At 34.1% G+C, this 20,357-nt stretch overlaps 2 protein-coding genes and 2 pseudogenes across 3 annotated transcripts; 1 reads left to right on the top strand and 3 right to left on the bottom strand.

Moving 5' to 3' along the window:
• Positions 1-425: 425 nt before the first annotated feature.
• Positions 426-3,457, bottom strand: LOC146901322 (putative purine permease 11; annotated as a pseudogene). The gene is made up of 2 exons (XR_015021548.1): positions 3,272-3,457; positions 426-1,580 (listed from the first exon to the last, which is right to left on the bottom strand). The product of XR_015021548.1 is annotated as a putative purine permease 11 (transcript).
• Positions 3,458-4,109: 652 nt separating this feature from the next.
• On the top strand, positions 4,110-6,141 carry LOC146901321 (uncharacterized; annotated as a pseudogene).
• A 1,495-nt stretch (positions 6,142-7,636) lies between these two features.
• Positions 7,637-12,491, bottom strand: LOC146901320 (primary amine oxidase-like). Its single transcript, XM_085732855.1, has 5 exons — positions 11,668-12,491; positions 10,420-10,801; positions 10,096-10,209; positions 8,149-8,687; positions 7,637-8,055 (listed from the first exon to the last, which is right to left on the bottom strand). The coding sequence occupies exons 1-5, from the start codon at positions 12,459-12,461 to the stop codon at positions 7,857-7,859; spliced, it is 2,028 nt and encodes a 675-aa protein (XP_085588981.1). The 5' UTR covers positions 12,462-12,491; the 3' UTR covers positions 7,637-7,856.
• A 3,612-nt stretch (positions 12,492-16,103) lies between these two features.
• Positions 16,104-19,190, bottom strand: LOC146901319 (putative purine permease 11). The gene is made up of 3 exons (XM_085732856.1): positions 18,892-19,190; positions 18,046-18,097; positions 16,104-17,400 (listed from the first exon to the last, which is right to left on the bottom strand). The coding sequence occupies exons 1-3, from the start codon at positions 18,938-18,940 to the stop codon at positions 16,359-16,361; spliced, it is 1,143 nt and encodes a 380-aa protein (XP_085588982.1). The 5' UTR covers positions 18,941-19,190; the 3' UTR covers positions 16,104-16,358.
• Positions 19,191-20,357: the final 1,167 nt, after the last annotated feature.

Here is a 20,357-nt window from a genome sequence, read left to right as displayed (position 1 = left end):
TGCAAGCATAGACAGCAGGTTCGGATTGACTGGACACTGCCTAAGACGAATTCGGTCAAATTAAATGCTAGCAAAGGCGATATTGTTTGAGTCTGGCTTATTAATTCGATGCGGATGGAGAATGGCTTGATGGTTTCTACAAAGATATTGGAAGTTGTGCACATATATAGCAGAACTGCGGGGGTGCTTTGCTTGGGCTGCAGCTGGTGATCGATCGAGGTTTCAAATCGGTAGAGGTGTGGATTGATTCTGAATATTTCTAAGAGAAAGGAAAAGAAATTGCAACAGCCATATATCTATTTGTCATAATACTGATGGGGCTAGCAAAAGCAGCTTGTATATTGTGTTCATACTATATATTTCTAAGAGAAAGGAAAAAAAATTCAAAACTGTAACCGGACAAAAAGAAGGATACAATTCTCCAAATTGCAACAGCAACATATCCCTTGTCCTAGCTTCATTAAAATTTGGTCTATTCCATCAACAAATTTCTACATCACCCCTTGAAACCTGAGGAAGATGAGTTTTATTTGCTTTGGCTTTTTTGTCATCTAGATAATGTTGATTGTTGATAAATATAGGAAAGAAATCCCCATATTGCTACCATTAAGGCTATAAACTTCACCCCGTTGATTTTGTCATGGAAGAAAATAACAGCAAGGATGGGACCTACAGGAAGTACCACTGTACCTATTACATTTGAGAACAATGAAGATACATCTAAAACTAATCCTAACATACCAATGGAAGATACTTGCCATGTCACAGCATTCCAAAACAAAGTCATTATATATGACACCTTTCCCAGTTCATATTCCTTCATCTCCTTATTCAAACTTTTCCATTCTCCACTTGCAAACAACCCAGCAACACAAGCACAAGTAGCGACGAAAGAAGGGTAAAACTGCATGTCCAAGATAACAGAAAAGGTTTCACTTTTTATAACTTTGTCAAAAGAAAGCTGCACAAGGGAGAGATATAAAGAAAATGTAACAGATGCACCAAGGGTGAAGACGAATCCAAGTACTCACTTATCTTTAGGAAGATTCGTCGAGTCCTCAGAATCGTTATTGATGGCAAGTAGGGCAGACGAAATAGTAAGCAGAACTACAGAATTGAATATGAATGCTGTGAACTTTTGGGAGTTAAGGAAGTAAGAAAATACTGCATTGAAGGCTAATTGTGTTGCACATAGTAAAGAATAGGTGGAAAGTGAAAGATATAGAAGTCCATTGGAATACATCAAATTGTCCTCTGCTAAAAGTAGGCCAAAAAAATGTATAGAGAAACAATGGTGGAAAATTTTGGTTTGGATTTTTTGGAGGAATCAATGTTGACATTTATGTTGGTAGATTTGGCATGTGGTTTGAAGATAAAATAAAGTGGAAGTAGTATAGGGAATCCAGCTGATTGAACAAATGTTGCCATCCATTTACTATTACCACCTTTGTCATAATATAGTCTTCCCAATAGATTGGCTGTAGATTGACCTACCAAAAGAAATACTATGTAGAGAGATACACGAAACCACCATTTGAAATCTTTTAATCTTTGATGTTGAGGTTGTTCATTTCTTTCCTCTGAGAAATTCATAACAAGAAATGGGATTATAAGTATGACATGCATTCATATATGATTTGTTAGAACACCAATCCGGCTCAAAAGAGTAAAGAAACAATAATGCAAACGATGAACACATAATGTTTAATAATGAAATTCAGTCAATTTTGTCCACGTCTTTGACCGCAAAATCAAATGTAGTTCTTTTGAACTATGAGTGAAAGATTATCACGGTCGACTCAATAATTTTAAAAACTCAGTTAAGCTTAAAGCAAGATTTGATATATATGATTCTATTTGTCTGCATTTGTGGTTTTTTTTTAGACTAAATTACATCAGAGGTCATTTAAGTTTAAGGTTTGAACAAATTGATCTTTTAAGTTATTTTGGTCACACATAAGTCCTTTAAATGTGAGGTTTGTAACAGATTGGTCATTTAAGTTAGTTATTTTGGTCACACATAAGCAAAGTAGCCAGGATTGAGTCCCAGCTCGTACGATCGCACGATCTTACGTGCTTTCCCCACCCACGCGAGCTGCGACCTTGATCTGGGTCGTTTTTGCCATTTGTTTGGTCAGGATCGAGTTCCTGTAGCAGAAACATAAGCAAAAAACGAGTTGGGCTGATAAAAATTGGTTTGGGCTTGCGAACCGGGTCACGTTGAAATTAAAACCTGGTTCCATATATAATAGTTATGGCTCGATTTTCATTCTTTCTCTTACCCCTTTCACGAAAAACCCTAACCCAGAAACGGCAGAACGCGCTCTGTTCCCTTTCTTCCATTCTCAGCTGAAACTTAACCAAGAACCATGTCTGTTTTCGTTTTCCTTTTCTCCTCCATAACTCGTTTTCCTTTTCGTTTTCTCCAGTAACCTTTTTACATAACCTTTTTAAGAAACTTATTTTGAACTTGAGTTTCTTTTTATTGGTACTTATGAACTTGTATTTTGAGTACTTATTTGCTACCTCTTTTGGATTTTAAGTTACTTTATGAACTCTCATTTTTTATGTTATGAATTTGAGGAATTATGATTTATGATATATTTTGTTGTATTATAATTTTTATGATTGTGTGGATATATGTGAAATTACAATTTTGCCTTTGAATGGGTTCTTACGAACCGTGTTACGTCCCTCGTGTTTACGTTCCTTCATCAACCGACCGAACCTACGTAGGATCTCGATCCTGACTACGTTTGTAAACGTTTTCAATTTAGTCTTTCTGTTAACCAAGCATTACAAAAACGATGATGTGGTAGAAGGATTAAATCGAAAAGGTTTACAGACTTAAAAGACTACCAAAATAACTTAAAATCAATCTGTTATGAACCTTAAACTTAAAGGACCCTGAAGTAATTTAGCCTATTTTTAAATATTATAGTCCAAATTACAACATTACCCCTACTATATAGGCCATACTCACCATAATTTATTAGAACTAATTCAAAATTGGCTTGTACAAAATAAAGTAGAATTCAACTGAATAGAATCCTACCTAATTCCTTAGATTTATGCTTGTACGTTGTACCACTATATTCAATCAGACACTATATAATTTCCCATAATTAAAATGGTAACTTGTTTTAGGCATATTAGTAAGCACCTGTTGTGCAAACAATAGCCAGTTAGTTAGATTAATTGCATGATGAGTATAGTGATTATTATGCATTAGAATGAATAAAAAAGAATTAGAGAGAATCATGTTCCTAACCTGCAGTAGTTATAGTTGTTTGTGGGTGCAGATCCTGAACTATCTCCATTAGAAAAAAGTGTAAACGCTACGATATGGAATTAGGAATTATAACATCATCACTGTTTGCAAGTGAAGTTTGCTTTGTGCAGCCGAATTTGAAATTTAGATACAATAGAAAGCAAATTAAACACGACAAAATAAAAAAGTTTGACTATGCGGTGTTGTGAGTGAGAATTTATGGCAGCAGTTATTTACAGTCGTAGCCTGAGCTGAGTGATTGTTGTGAAAGTGATAACTGATAAGAGTAAGAGAAGGCATGCCACATGCACATTCTTGAGTAGTTTATTACGATAATACCATGTGTGTTTCTTTGCTGGATCACGAGTGAATTGATTATGGCTGAAATTGAAATGCATGTTTGGTTTGGGATGAAAAAAATATGAGTTTGACTGAATTGATTCAAGCTAAAGTTTAATTGAAGGTAAAACTATGTTGTATTGTGTTTGGATACATGTGAGTTGAACAAAAAGTTTGAGTGTAAAAATTAATTTTAGAATCATAAACTATTTTACACATTTAGGATCAATTTTCATTCATCTAAAAAAGAAATCATACATACAAAAAATGATAATAGTTATGAAAAACTCGCATAAAAACAAATGGAGGAATCGAATTTAAATCGCAAATTATCAATTGAGGTAGAACTTGTGAACTAGTAACACTGCTAACATTATTATTATTTTTTAATAATTTTTTTTTTAGTAATCCTTCCAAGGCCGGTCCCAAGCCCGGGTAAAAGTAGAGGATTGTGTTAGGCCTCGACAGCCAACGTAAAACTTTGTCGAATCTCCATGACATGGACCAAATACAAAATAGTGTGAATGCCAGGTCGTTGCCCGGAAGCAACGCGCTGTATAGCTCGAGTACAATGTCAAATGAGCAAGGGCCGCTGCATCGCCACCTGGATGTAGTGAAAAATAAGCAAGGGTTCCCACATCTTCGTGAACGGGTGCGGGTAAAGAAGCTAGTTCATGATAGTAGGATTCGTTTTGGAACATGGAATATAGGTACTCTTACGGGTAAATCTATGGAAGTAGTAGACACTATGACTATGAGGAGGATTAATCTTATGTGCCTACAAGAAACTAAGTGGGTGGGGAAAAAGGCGATATAATTAGATAGTTCAGGATTTAAGCTTTGGGACACGGGCGAAGTTAGATCGAGAAATGGGGTAGGCATCATTGTGGATAAGGAGTGGAAGAAAGATATTGTGGATGTTAAAAGGATAGGAGATCGGGTTATAACCCTAAAGTTTGTAGTGGAACAAGACACCTTTAACGTAATTAGCGCTTATGCACCTCAGGCAGGGCTAGAAGAACGCGTTAAAGTAAAGTTTTGGGAGGAACTAGAAGGCTTAATTCAGGATATCCCATTAGGATAAAAGATTTTTCTATGAGGGGATTTAAATGGGCATGTAGGGAGTGTTTCGAGAGGTTTCGAGAGCGTGCATGGGGTAGGGTCTCAGGGAGTTAAATGCGGAAGGTAATTCCATCTTCGATTTTTCATCGGCTTTTGATCTTACTATAGCTAATATGTGTTTTAGGAAAAGAGAGGAGAATCTCATCACTTACAAGAGTGGGGTCTCATGTTCTCAGATCAATTTCTTTCTCATTAGGAAAACAGACAGGAAGATCTGTTTAGATTGTAAAGTCATACCTGGAGAGGGCTTAACTACCCAACATAGAGTAATGGTGATGGGTGTAAGGGTTAGGAGGAAGGAAAAGAGAAGAGGTCGTAGCAGGACTCCGCGAACCAAGTGGTGGCATTTAAAGGATGACAAACAAAGGATATTCCAACACAAGATATTAGAGGAAGGTTTCAGGCAACCACTTGGAAGCGCTAATGATATGTGGGAGAGGATAGCTCATGAGATTAAGAAGGTGGCAAAAGAGACGTTGGGAGAATCTAGAGGTTTTGGACCTAGGGATAAAGAATCTTGGTGGTGGAATGACAATGTTTAGAGTAAAGTTCAGATCAAAAGAGATTGTTTTAAAGATTGGTCTAAGTATAAAAATGCCGAAACTTGAGATAAATATAAGATAGCTAGGAAAGAGGCTAAGAAGGCGGTGAGCGAAGCGAGAACTCAAGCATTTGAAGGATTATACTAATCTTTAGGTACCAAGGAGGGGGAGAAATCTATATACAAGCTTGCATAGGAACAAGAATGAAAGACAAGAGACCTGGACCAAGTGAAATGTATTAAGGATGAAGAGGGTAGAGTTTTGGTTCAAGTAAGAGATATTCAGGATAGATGGAAGAAGTATTTCCACAACTTATTTAATGAAGGATGTGAGATCTTACCAGACTCTAACAGATTTGACATCAGAGAGGAGGACAGGAACTATAACTATTATCGTCGGATTCAGGAGCACGAGGTGAAAGAAGCGTTGAAAAGGATGAGTAATGGCAAAACAGTTGGGTCGGACAACATACCTATCGAAGTGTGGAAAAGTCTTGGCGATAGAGGAATTGTGTGGCTCATAAAACTTTTCAACGAGATTATGAGGAAGAAGAAAATGCCAGACGAGTGGAGAAGAAACACCTTAATTCCAATCTATAAGAACAAGGGGGATATACAACATTGCGCGAATTATAGGGGAATTAAGCTAATGAGTCATACCATGAAGTTATGGGAAAGGGTAATTGAGCAAAGACTAAGTAAAGAGACTTACGTTACAGATAACGAATTTGGTTTTATACCTGGGAGGTCGACTATGAAAGCGATCTACTTACTTCGACGTGTGATGGAGCGATATCAGACGGATAAAAAAGACTTACACTTAGTTTTCATTGATTTGGAGAAAGCGTATGATAGAGTACCTAGATAGATTTTATGGAAAGCCCTGGAGAAGAAAGGGGTGAGGATTGCCTATATTAGAGTTATCCAGGATATGTATGAGGGAGCTTCGACTAGTGTGAGGACGCGGGATGGGGATACCGTAGATTTTCCCATAACAATAGGACTGCACCAAGGGTCAACCCTAAGTCCTTATCTTTTTACTTTAGTTTTGGATGTACTGACGGAACACATCCAAGAGTTAGCACCGAGATGTATGCTTTTTGCAGATGATGTAGTCTTGTTTGGTGAGTCGAGGGAGGAGTTAAATGGGAGGCTAGAGACCTGAAGGCAAGCCTTAGAAGCGTATTGTTTCTGCTTGAGTAGAACCAAGACAGAGTATATGGAATGTAACTTCAGCAAAAGGAGAAGTGGGTCTACCTTGGAGGTGAAAGTTGTAGATCATATCATACCCCAAGTTACACGGTTTAAATATCTTGGGTCCATAATACAAAATGACGGAGAAATGGAAGCAGATATAAATCATCGTATTCAAGCTGGGTGGTTGAAATGGAGAAGAGCCTCGGATGTTTTGTGCGATAAGAAAGTACCACTTAAGCTAAAAGGAAAGTTCTATCGGACAGCAGCCAGACCGACAATGTTGTATGATACGGAGTGTTGGGAGGTTAAGAGCCAACACGAGAGTAAAGTAAGTGTAGCGGAGATGAGGATGTTGCGCTTGATGAGTGGTAAGAGACATGATAGGATTATGAATGACACCATTAGAGAGAGTGGGGGTAGCACCTATAGTAGAAAAGTTGGTAGAAAATAGGCTTAGATGGTTTGGACATGTAGAGAGAAAACCCGTAGATGCTGTTGTAAGAAGAGTAGATCAAATGGAGGAGGGTCAGGTTAAAAGAGGTAGAGGAAGACCTAAGAAAACCATTCGAGAAACCATTAGAAAAGATTTAGAGGTCAATGAGTTGGATCCAAATATGGTTTTTGATAGAACACTATGACATCATTTGATCCATGTAGCCGACCCCACTTAGTGGGATAATGCTTGGTGGTTGTTGTTGTAAAATATATTTTTTAGGGTCAATCTTGCTAAAATTGTTCACAAGGATAGCATGTTCCATTTATAGATTTAAACTGCTAACATTGTTTATAATTTTATGATCATATTGCAGACATTCTCACCAAGGCAATGCATCGTATAAACTTTTGCCGTTTCTTTGCGAATCTAGGCCTCTTAAACATTTTTCAAACTTAACTTGATGGGGGTGTTGAAGTATTATAAGCTAAATCAGTAAGTTAGTTTCAAGTAAATCAAACTTGTGTTAGTTTACAAGTCTGTTTGCAGTTGGTTAGAACTTAGATATGTTAGTTAGAGTTGCGTTAGAAATATCAATAACAATGTAACTTCATTTCTTCATGAGTTCAACACAATCTCCATTCAAAGTTGTTGATATTTTCTCTGATTTTCTTTTTCCTACTGATTCATTTTCGTTGACAATGATTAATGAAGTAACAACGTGGGCACGAGGTTGAGTAAAATAATCAGCATGCAAGCAAATCATAATTTATTAATTCATATAGAAATATGTAATTGCCCGTGTGGTGCGCATGATATATCTATCATATATGTCATTATCCTCCCACATGCAATAAACAAACAACATTAATCAATCTTTCACAAAAGAACTGTGGTTAACTTGAAGTACATGCTAATGCAAATCATCAATAGTTATGCTAGTTGATTTATTTTTACTTGGGGCAACCAGGCCATGTAACATCTCTGGGAGAAAGTGTCTTAAGAACTGGATTCCTCTCGAAGAAATTAGTTGGCCTCAGCTCAAAAGCAGTGCTTAATATTGGCATTATGGGAAAATCTTCTTGTGCTGGAACATGATGAATTCCCACTACGTGCCACATCACAATGTCCTTGTTCACAATGTCTCTATTCCTGTGCAAACGTACATTTTAATTCACAAAATTAGATAGTATAATAGTCAAAATACTTAGATCAATCAATTAAAAAAAAATTAATTAATCATACTTTTTGGTCCAAACAGCTAAAGTATCTTCTCCATGGCTATGATCAACATAGAGTCCACCAGCCCATTTTTCAGTTCTATTATAAGGTGTGACCCAAACATTATAATTGGTAAAAGCACCACGTATTTGTGGATAATCATCCTCAGTTAAAAGTGGATGAGATGGAATTGCTGGGATCAAACGGTATCCGACATCGTTTCCGACCGCGGTTTTTTTGTTTGGATTCACTATTGCAAGTTCACCTGGGGAAAGTCCAATTGTGATTTTTGCATCTGATTCAGTTTTAGCAGTTTGAGTCTCAGTGGTCCAATAACTCTTTCTCTTTGAACTTCCATCAGTGATTCTTACCGTCTTTAAACTTGTTTTCTCGAATGAGTTGTTTGTACCATCAATATCAAGGTCAAGATAGTAAATGTATAAGTGGTCGTGGTAAATGCCAATGCTGTTTGCTGACACCAAGGTACCATGTAGATCTTCCTTAACCTCATCCTTGTGCTTAATGTTTGTTCCCTTAATTTCCAGTATACCTGAAAGTGCTATCTGTATGCTCCATATAATAATATTGAAACATTATCAATTGGAGTTAAGATAAATTCAATCATTATAAATATAAACCACGTGTTAAACATATTGGGTTACTTATATCTTGGTCTTTGATGTTTTTTCTTTATATTATAGTTTATAGAACCAAAGACTCTTTGATGTTAAAAATATAAAGCATGTGTCTCACGGTCCAGTTACTCCATTATGTTAAAGTGGGAGCTAATTTTGTAGTATTAAAATTCCAATTAAGCATTTAAATGACCTGCGTGGGTGGGGTACATGATAAATTTATAGTTTTTGGTAGATTTTCTTTCAATAAAAGTGGCTTTTCTAATTTACACTAATCTTTTTTTGAAGTAAGAGAAACTAAATATTCAAATCTCATCATGTAAATTTTATGAATATATTTTAGAAGCTAACCTAAAAAAGAAACTAAATATTTTTAATTTGAGGTTGTGTGAAGACTTGCTCCTCTATAGCATGATTTGATTACGTATTGTCCCTACCAACTAAGCTAAGCTCACGATGACTATAACGTGATTTGATTGAATAATTTTTTTTACTTTATCCGCATAAAAGTTAATCTCATCACCTAAAAAACCCATCATTCATACCACAAGAAAAAACATACTAGTATACCATAATTGAAAATAACTAAAATTAATCAATAATATTCAAACTATAGATGGTACCATTTTTTGTTGAAACTATACAATTATCAATTGGAGTTAAGATAAATTCAATCATTATAAATATAAACCACGTGTTAAACATATTGGGTTACTTATATCTTGGTCTTTGATGTTTTTTCTTTATATTATAGTTTATAGAACCAAAGACTCTTTGATGTTAAAAATATAAAGCATGTGTCTCACGGTCCAGTTACTCCATTATGTTAAAGTGGGAGCTAATTTTGTAGTATTAAAATTCCAATTAAGCATTTAAATGACCTGCGTGGGTGGGGTACATGATAAATTTATAGTTTTTGGTAGATTTTCTTTCAATAAAAGTGGCTTTTCTAATTTACACTAATCTTTTTTTGAAGTAAGAGAAACTAAATATTCAAATCTCATCATGTAAATTTTATGAATATATTTTAGAAGCTAACCTAAAAAAGAAACTAAATATTTTTAATTTGAGGTTGTGTGAAGACTTGCTCCTCTATAGCATGATTTGATTACGTATTGTCCCTACCAACTAAGCTAAGCTCACGATGACTATAACGTGATTTGATTGAATAATTTTTTTTACTTTATCCGCATAAAAGTTAATCTCATCACCTAAAAAACCCATCATTCATACCACAAGAAAAAACATACTAGTATACCATAATTGAAAATAACTAAAATTAATCAATAATATTCAAACTATAGATGGTACCATTTTTTGTTGAAACTATACATACCGCAGGTTTGATGGAACCACTTGTTTTGAACTCCCAATCTACAACGTTGTCATAGTTACCCACAGTAACTATACTCCTTACTATCAAGTTTACTTCGGTTCTAGATTCTTCAATCTGTCAAAACTCATCATGTATATCATTTATTATATTAATAAACACGCACAAAAGACAACAACAATAATAGTAACAATAATATATATGAATTTGCATACACTATTGGTGTGAATATTTTTAGACTTTCCACTACTCACAATTGATTTTTTGTTTGACTTTAAAGATAAATATACTTAAAATCAAATATTTTTTTTTTTGAAGGAGTCTTACGAATTCATTAGGAACGCCGGTTTCAGTGTGACGCCACATGATATTGTTATATTGTTCAAAAACACAAATAGCATTCTTCAAGAGAATCGGGGTACCGTCAGCAGAGTGAATGTATGTATCAATGAACTGGGCATTTGATGGACAATCACGGTTGGATATCAAAGACACAGTAGACAAACCAAATCCATACTCGCCAACATCAAAGAAAGTCTTAAAGTAAAACTCGTCTGATGGATCTTGGTATGGCACGAAAAGCTCTGAAATGTACCCTTTGTATAATACACGACGAGACTTGTGCTTCTCAAGATCATAAATTGAAGCCAATGATAATATCACTCCAGCTCGCACATCAAATCCTATGTGTAACTTCCAATTTGCCCAGCTAAATCCATAAATAAATATATAATAGCTTATGTCAATTTCTCAAAAATACCATGTCCAAGTCAATAAAAAAAATTAAATCACAGGCTATTTTTCTATTCAAATATAAACTATATTTATAGTGTCGCCTGATGACATCCACCATTTTAAAGTTATTTTTAAACTGTAGTTACAAATGAGTTTACATGATATTATCATGAGGTTTCATTAGATGATGACCTGTAATTCATCTCCATTAAAACTCTTCTAATAGAGATATCAAAATATGTCACATGTTTATTGTCAAAAACTTCTGTCACGTGTTTTTTTTTATATAGACTTAAATATAAGATAAACAGATTTAATTTTAATGTCACAGTTTTTCTTTGCAACACCCTTTGTCTAATGAGTAAAAAAGGGATAAAAAAAAATGGCCCTTCATTTAAATCCTTTGGGTACAATTTGACTTTTATTATTTCTCTTTGTATATATCAAAAGTTATAAGTAATGTACTTTTTATACGAAAGAGTGTCAACAAGACACTTTTTATGCACATTTTTTAATACACTCTTTGATCAGTTAAGATTTATATGAACTAAATTATGTGTATTTTATAAAAGTTTAGCTGAAATCAATAATTTTAATCAATAAAAATGAAGGTGTCAAACGAAAGTGAGTTAGAGAATACAGTATATTACTAGTATTATTATTTATTAGGGTTTTTCTATGAAGTGTTTTTTTTTTTTGAATAAATTTTCTATGAAGTGTTGGAATACAGTGTTATTTTTTATTTTTAATTGTTGTCAACCACGGTGTTATTTTTCTAAATTCAAATATAACATAAAACCCACCAAATGTAACCAAAAAATAAATAAATAAATGCATTACCTAACACTGTGGCCATTGATCTGGAAGCCTGGACCTTGAGGTTGATGAGTGGCAAGACTGTGTTGTTTAGGGCCGAATGGTTGGCTCTGATGTGAAGCCCTAAATTCTGTGTTCTCATCCGTAGGCACAGCTTCAATAACTCTATCATGATACTCAACAATCTTCATAAGTTCAAGATCAACAACAATTGTAATTCCAGTAATAGGCCTAACATATATATTGGCAGTGTTTTCTTTCATTAAGCAGTCTAACCTCACGGTCCTACTACTTTTCTCTTCTCCATACCATCCCATTGTGAAAGTAGAACAAACTACCTCAGAGAGATTCAATCCTCTCTTTTTCATTGATGCAATGAAAGGAGGATATTTTAATGGTAGCCTTACCGCAACGGTTTGTTCATCAACCGAGAGCGTTGGGAAACCATTGCCTTTGTGAATATTGTCGGAGACAATGCTCTTCAACCTTAAATCAATTACTATCTCATGGCTTTCGACGTTATTGATGATAGCAATGACAAAGGCTTTACGAGGGATTGTTATAACACTTGGTTCGGAAGATTCCCATTTGAGAATATCATTTTTTTCAGGGTCATCTAAGCCAATATAGTGAAAAGCTACTTTGTTCTTTGAGGTGGGATATTTGTGCATGACTGTTGTTTGGACAAGAGAATACTCTTCTTTGGTTAAAGGATCAAGCGGGTGTTGAAAATGCAATGGGGTAACAGAAACTACGATTTGTAAGAAGAGGAGTGTCAGGGTTAAGAAAAGCGTAAATTTTATTGTGGTGGAAGCCATTGTGAGCTCTATAGCTTGTGTTTGTTGTGTGGAATTGAAGCTCTAGGTGATGCCCTTAAATATACATTTTCTTCCATCCTATGTTTATTGTTTTAGTAACAATTTAGATCAACTAAGTCAAAAAAAGATTCTCATTTATAAATTTGCAGTCCATTAGGATCACATGGAACATTTCTTATTCGGTATCGTTTACATTGAACCAATTTTTTAAGCTAGCCATCGAAATAGACTTCACATGGCCTATATTTAAATCAAAGGTTTATATGAAGCCCGGTTCTAAGATGAGAAATGTTAACCAGTGCCCCCCTGGGGCACTGGTTAAGGAAGCCAAATGTAATAATGTTACATTGAAACTTGTGCATTTATGGTTTTAAAAGTATAAAAAGTAACATTTTTAATTTAAAACTTTCTATTTTAACTTCCTTAACCAGTGCCCCGGGAGCACCGGTTAACATGACCCTTTTTTATATATAAAAAAAAATACAGGTTTATTGATCGTTGAAAAATTATTCTAGGAGCTAGAATGATACAGTTTTAATATCATAAATATTAATTTGTAAAAAATCAATGTCTCATTTTTATGAGACCAATTAGATGTAGTTAAGTGAAGATAAATCTTTGAAGAAGTTTATAAAGAGAGATATTTCACACTTTATTAAGTGTATTTTTTTCACGAGTAGAGTATTACTTGTACTTCATTCATCCATGGTTGTGGATATAGTACCACTTATATTTTTTTTTTTCTCAAGTAGTCTAGTGGCTACAGCTCACACATTTTAAATGTGGAGAAGTGGGGTGTCCGAGGTTCGAATCCCGACCCCTACATATAATATACAATATCGCTACCAACTGAGCTTTGCTCACGGGGATTATATTATATCTTTTTATTCTTAATAAAATTGTTTTTTGATATTAAAAAAACCTCTTTTTTTAAGTATATTAAAAAAAAAAACCTTGGAAGTCTATTTTATAAGAATGTGATAAACTCAATATAAAAAAATAATATGATATCTAGTTTATCAATAGGGTGGCCACCTACCATTTATAATCGTGCTGTGCACCACTGTAGAAGGTGAGAGGGTGTATTGGAGCTATGTCATCCTTTTATGAAAATTGCTTTTTTGACAAATAATACTTCCAATCAAGTAAATGACCTAAATGCCTCCAACGGTAGTTAACTACCGCTGGAAGATCCGCCGCTAGGACCCAGCGGTTGTTAACTACCGCTGAAATTTCACACTACACATCACTTCTTCTTCTCCATCCCAGTATTGTTGCACAATCACTTTTTCTTCTTCTCCCGTTATAGTACTAGTACATAATCATAATCTGGTACAAATCATCATATCCATTGTCACTTAGTTTACCCCCATCCTCAGATATCAAATCATCCTCCATCTATCAACTTCAAGATCAATGTCACTGTCTCTTTCCATTGTTCTTCTTCTTACTATTATTCTTTGAGGTTGATCCTAGTATTTTCTTGTTGTTGTTGAGGTGGATTTATTTGAACGATGAAAGAAAAGAAAAAAAAAAATCAGATCTAGTTTTTTTCTTCTCAAACCCAGATCTGGTTTATTATCAATAAATTAACAAAAATAAAACTATATGCTAAACAAATTGAAAAAGTAAACTCAACTGCCTCATTTACAAATAGCTCAAAAATGGTGAAAAAAAATATATCCAAGTCAATCCTGAGAATATTCAGCCATGGTGGTTCTTTGAAATTTTGCAATGATGTTTTTGGATGTTTTCCAGTTTATGTTTTAATAAATAATTTACTCATTTAATTAAATAATCTGATTGTGTACAATAATAATGTTTTAATTTGTTTAAAGATGTAAATTGTTAGAAATTTTGCAACGAAATCAATGGCAGAGAACCAATGAATTTCGTTGGAAATTCTTAGAGAAGATGGGGAAGAATTCTTAGAGAACCAATGTAAATTGTTAAAAATGAAATCAATGGCAGCAACAAAGATGGAGAAGAAGAAAAGAAGACAGAGAAAGTGAATTGAAGAAATGAAACGGTAGTTAACTACCGTTGGAGGCATTTTAGTATTTTACATGTGTCAATGTGAACTTATCAATGTCAGAAAAGCAATTTTCTCCTTTTATTACGTGCTTCTCTCTTTTTCTATATAAATTTATATTGCAATCATGGTATCAGCCAGACATTTTAAGGGCCTTGGGAAAACCGAAAGAAAATGACTCCCTCCCTTACTGATGGTGATTTTTGCAAGTGTCTGAAATCGTGTAAAGAAGTAAAAGGTAAGATTAAGTGTCAAACTCGATGATGGCGTTATAGTGTTGAATAATATTTGTGACTTAATTGAAAAAAAAGGTTTTGTTCTGATTGATAACAACATTAATAAAAAGTAGACAAAATAAAATTGATAACAACATTCGAATTATGTTCCTCAAGAGAGTTAAACGCATTAGTAGAGCCCTATGAATGTGTATTCTCTCTCCCCTCTTTGACTTGTGTTGACGAATTTTTCTTCTCTTCATCTCCTCTTTTCTGTCCCTTCAGAAAGAGTGTTCTTAAGGACATAGTCCATTTTCGGTATATTGTCCCTTTAGAATTAAGAATGGTCTTAAAAGTATAGTCCCTTCAATTATTTATGTCTCTTCAGAATAAATAATAATTTAAGATCGTAGTCCCTTTTCGGTATAATAAGAACGATCTTAAAAATATATTATTCTTCAATTCTTAGAGAAGTTAGATGTTATACTGGTTGTAGCATCATATTTGAGTGGTTGAAATATTACATTGATATTTGGAGATGTTACAAGTTAGAACGGTAGTAACATCAAATTTGATTTGAGTGGTCACAATATTAGACATAATACCATAATTGATTGGTTTCAGTTTTAAAAGAGTGGCATAGTCATATTGGAGGTGTAATTCTCGAACTAACGATTTTCTTAGTGCAATAGTTAATAGCGGAGGCAGCATGGTTGATAGTTTGCACCATTTTTGTACAGTGCCACGAAAGGTCTTAAAGAGCGACTTAGTCAAGACTCAACACTTTCGGTAGATGAAAATTCTTGTTCAGAATAGACTTTGGAAATCCAAATAAAACAATTTGGAAATCCAAAACCAGCAATTCGATGACGGGGCAATGGCAAAAACAACAGAGTGTATGTTTGAAATTGCGATGCAGGCTTTGGGGATGCCTTGGTTTACATATTGGATTAATTTGAATGTTAGATTAGATGTACTGTTAAGTGAGAAAGGAATACGCATTGGAATTTGGAAACCGCAAAGAATTACGGGCTTTGGCTTGCCATCACTTTTGGAGGAATAAGGAAATGAGTCATGAAAATTTCTCAAGACTTAATGACGGCGTGGGACCTGGATGGAGGTGTCAAGAAGACTTAATGAGTATCATATGGCACATATTGCAGGGTCTGGTATCAGCTGCAACTGCTAACGGGTGGAGATTAGTGCAGAAAATCCACCAGCTTCTGAATTGATGTATATGAGATTATGAGTATTTAATAAAGGCAAGCAAATTCAAAAATCACAACAGTATATGAGTAAATTGTTCTCTGTCTTCGACATCAGCAGTATCAGTCACTTACCCTAGTAAATTTCTATTCAAAAGCAGCTTGTATATTGTGTTTGTAGTAATATATATTTCTAGGTCAAGGAATCAATATAATTTATATATCAAGGATTAATTACACATGAATAGAAGGCAAGCGAGCAACAAGCTGTGTGCCGCTAGGCCTTTTTTTCTAAGAGAAAGAAAAACAAATTCAAAACTGTAACCAACATAAAGGATACAATTCTCAAAATTGCAACAGCAACATAGCCCTTGTCCTAGCTTTTGTCTCAAACTTAATTCAAATAAAAACTACTTTAGCTACATTAAAATTAGGTCTATTTCCATCAGCAAATTTCAACCTCACCCCTTGAAACCTCATGAAGATGAGTTTTATTCGCCTTGGCTTTTTTGTCATCTAGATAATGTTGATAAATATAGGAAAGAAATCCCCATATTGCTAACATCAAGGCTATAAACTTCACCCCATTGATTTTGTCATGGAAGAAAATAACAGCAAGGATGGGACCTACAGGAAGTACCACTGTATTTATTACATTTGAGAACAATGAAGATACATCTAAAACTAACCCTAACATACCAATGGAAGATACTTGCCATGTCACAGCAATCCAAAACAAAGTCATTATATATGACACCTTTCCCAGTTCATATTCCTTCATCTCCTTATTCAAACTTTTCCATTCTCCACTTGCAAACAACCCAACAACACAAGCACAAGTAGCGACGAAAGAAGGGTAAAACTGCATGTCCAAGATAACGGAAAAGGTTTCACTTTTTATAACTTTGTCAAAAGAAAGCTGCACAAGGGAGAGATATAAAGAAAATGTAATAGATGCACCAAGGGTGAAGACGAATCCAAGTACTCGCTTATCTTTAGGAAGATTCGTCGAATCATCAGAATCGTTATTGATGGCAAGTAGGGCAGACGAAATAGTAAGCAGAACTACAGAATTGAATATGAATGCTGTGAACTTTTGGGAATTAAGGAAGTAAGAAAATACTGCATTGAAGGCTAATTGTGTTGCACATAGTAAAGAATAGGTGGAAAGTGAAAGATATAGAAGTCCATTGGAATACATCAAATTGTCCCCTGCTAAAAGTAAGCCAAAAAATATGTAAAGAGAAACAATGATGGAAAATTGTGGTTTGGTTTTTTTGGAGGAATCAATATTGACATTTATGTTGGTAGATTTAGCATGTGGTGTGAAGATAAAATAGAGTGGAAGTAGTATAGGGAATCCAGCTGATTGAACAAATGTTGCCATCCATTTACTATTACCACCTTTGTCATAATATAGTCTTCCCAATAGATTGGCTGTAGATTGACCTACCAAAAGAAATACTATGTAGAGAGATACACGAAACTAGGGGTGTTCGCGGTCCGGTTTGGATCGGTTTTGAGGTAAAAAATCAACCGATCCAAAATAAAAAGCACATGCGGTTCGGTTCGGTTTGGATGATTATGTTAAAAAAATCCGAACCGATCCGATCCAAATATATGCGGTTTAATTTGGATCGGTTTTTGGACATCCAAAGTGTAACATGTAATTTTTTTATTAATATTAATTACTCATACATTGTACCAAAAAAAAAAAATATCACTCATACACAATAAAATAATAGGTTTGATACAAAATATGACACAGATTTATTAAAAAAGTTAACATTACACAATGAAAATGATTGATTATATTTGAAATAGATGAAGTAGTAATAATATAGATTAAATTAATGCAATATATAAGATTAAAAATCAATAAGCAATATATTAATGCAATATATAATACTAATAAAATAATAAATAAGTATAAAAATTTACTTTTGCGGTTCGGTTTGGTTCGGTTCGGTTTTGAAAAGGCAATCCGAAAACCGATCCGATCATAGCGGTTTTTCCAAAACAACATCCAAACACATCCAAAAATATTCGGTTTTTTGCGGTTTTCGGTTTTTTTGGATCGGTTTGCGGTTTTATTTTGGATCGGTTTGGATTTGAACACCCCTACACGAAACCACCATTTGAAATCTCTTAATCTTTGATGTTGAGGTTGCTCATTTCTTTCCTCTGAGAAATTCATAACAAGAAATTGGGATTATAAGTATGACATGTATATACATGATTTGTTAGAACAATGAACACCAGTACGGCTCAAAAGAGCAAAAAAGAAATAATGACGCAAACGATGAACACACAAAGTTGGGTCAATTTTGGCTATGTCTCTGACCGCAGAGCAACGGTAGTGTCTTTGTATTATCAGTAGTGAAAGATTAACATGGCCAATAATTTTCAATAGTTAGGAAGGCCTAAAGCAAGTTTTGATGTCTTTGAGCCATTGACATGTGATTTTTTTTGGTTTTAAATATGTTTAATAGCAATTTTAGTCCTCTATTTTCATCATTTTACAAAATTGACCCCTCTATTTTAAAATGTGACGGTTTTGATCCCTCCAACAAATATTTGGTCTAAAATACATTGATATGACATGTTTAAAATGAAGTTTTCAAGAAAATTTGCTTACAATTTGATTGATATTGATCTTTTTTCATCATTAGATCATCACCAATTTTTAGTTAAAAAATATAGAGGACCAATACTGTCGCGTTATAAAATAGGGGAACTAAATCCATAAAATGGTGAAAATAGGGAACCAAAACTGCAATTGAGCCTTTAAATACTACAATCAAGATTACAACATTGCCTATCAACTTTGAGAGACATGATTTATCAGAACTATTCAAATTTGACTTACACTAAACAAAATAGAATTCAACTGAATAGAATTAATTGCATGATGAGCATAGTGATTGCTATGCATTAGAATTGAAATAAAATGAATTAGAGAGAACCATGTTCCTAACCTGCAGTAGTTGTAGTTGATTGTGGGTGCAGATCCTGAACAATCTCCATTAGAGAAAGTGTAAAAGCTATGATATGATAGGATACGGAATTGGGAATTTATAACAACATCAGTATTTGCAAGTGGAGTTTGCAAAGTATCATTGTGCAGTCGATTTTGAAAATTTGAAAATAGAATAGAAGGCAAATTAAACACGATAAAGTAAAAAGTTTGACTATGTTGTGTTGTGAGTGACGGTTGTGAAAGTGATAAGAGCAAGCAATGCCACATTCACATTCACATTCATGAGTAGTTTGTTACCATAATGCCATTTGTTGTTCTTTCTCTCAAACAATTAACATGGTCCCACACTTTAGAAACGAGTTTTAGATATGGAAAAATGTTCCCTCAAAAACAAAAAAAGATATGGTAAAATGACAAAGCTCGCATGATTTTACAAGTTTTCAGTCAATAAGAGAGCGAATATTAAATGAGTTTTAGAAGGAGAATGTTCTTAACACGTTCACGTGCCCAAATCCTTATCTAAAATGATAAGATGTTTAGTTGAGCTACCATTAGTTAAATAAAGTATATTATTCAGTGATCAACAATAAGAATCTCCTTCTCTAAAAAAAAAAACAATAAGAATCTCTCTTATTTCAACCGTTTTGAATTTTGCTTTTAAAAACAACAAAAAAAAAACAAAGTAAAAGTGATAAAAATCTGTCAAATAAAATCATAAAAATACCACAAAAAAAATCTAAAAATTAAATAAAACTAATGCAAATTTTTTATGAAAAAATTAAAAATGGGTCTAAACGATGGAATTTTTGATTTTGAGGAGCGGAGTCTTGTAAGGGGTCCCTTCTAAGGGAGTTATGATCCTTGATTTTTTTTCTGATTTTTTTGGGGAAGAGAGCAATCTGATCAAGTAGCCCGAAAACCAGATTTTTTTTACTAAGAACAACTAACAATGACCTAAAATAGAAGGATGAGAGTTATGAAGATTAATATAAACCGGTTATCATTGTTCCAAACACACTCAAAATTTGTGCTGATACAATTTGGATTATATAATCCGAGCTTTTTTCCCCTGAAAAATGGTGTTTATGGGGTGTCTGAATTCTATAATCCGAAAAGAAAAAAACAAGGAACACGCCCTATTTTTTGAGGTTTTCAGATTATAAAATCCGAATTGGTGAAAAACACATTTTTTTCACCCCATGACAAAGGAAAAACTCAATTCGGATTATAAAATCTGAGAATCACATGGACATTTTCGTAAAAAAAAAATGGCGCGCGAGAAATGTAAAGGGTGAGAAAAGTAATAGCCAACAATGAAATAAAAAGTTTGACACCTTAATGACAATCCCCTAAACACTTGGCTTGGTCTAGTGGTGTGTGTTTGAGACCTTGGAGTGTGCTCCTCTCAAGGTTTCAGTTTAGATTCACCCCGGTGTCAATTTCGCTTGCCTAGTTTGACTTCTA

The sequence above is a fragment of the Medicago sativa genome, chromosome 8 (assembly GCF_051527215.1).
Source record: "Medicago sativa cultivar Bolivia chromosome 8, Bolivia_mono, whole genome shotgun sequence".
NCBI lineage: Eukaryota > Viridiplantae > Streptophyta > Magnoliopsida > Fabales > Fabaceae > Medicago > Medicago sativa.
The sequence above is the reverse complement of the archived record's forward strand: the minus strand, read 5'-3'. Positions and strand labels throughout refer to the sequence as shown.

What these genes read in the sequence shown, in the direction of transcription:
- LOC146901320 (XM_085732855.1), bottom strand. Translation starts at nt 12,461, where the DNA reads ATGGCTTCCACCACAATAAAATTTACGCTTTTCTTAACCCTGACACTC. An exon ending in GTGGTTCCATCAAACCTGCG is followed by an intron (nt 8,688 to 10,095) that starts GTATGTATAGTT and finishes TGGAGCATACAG; the next exon opens with ATAGCACTTTCAGGTATACT. An exon ending in TTAGCTGTTTGGACCAAAAA is followed by an intron (nt 8,056 to 8,148) that starts GTATGATTAATT and finishes ACGTTTGCACAG; the next exon opens with GAATAGAGACATTGTGAACA.
- LOC146901319 (XM_085732856.1), bottom strand. Translation starts at nt 18,940, where the DNA reads ATGGAGATTGTTCAGGATCTGCACCCACAATCAACTACAACTACTGCA. An exon ending in ATCAACTACAACTACTGCAG is followed by an intron (nt 18,098 to 18,891) that starts GTTAGGAACATG and finishes TGAATTTCTCAG; the next exon opens with AGGAAAGAAATGAGCAACCT. An exon ending in TTAAGAGATTTCAAATGGTG is followed by an intron (nt 17,401 to 18,045) that starts GTTTCGTGTAGG and finishes CGAACACCCCTA; the next exon opens with GTTTCGTGTATCTCTCTACA.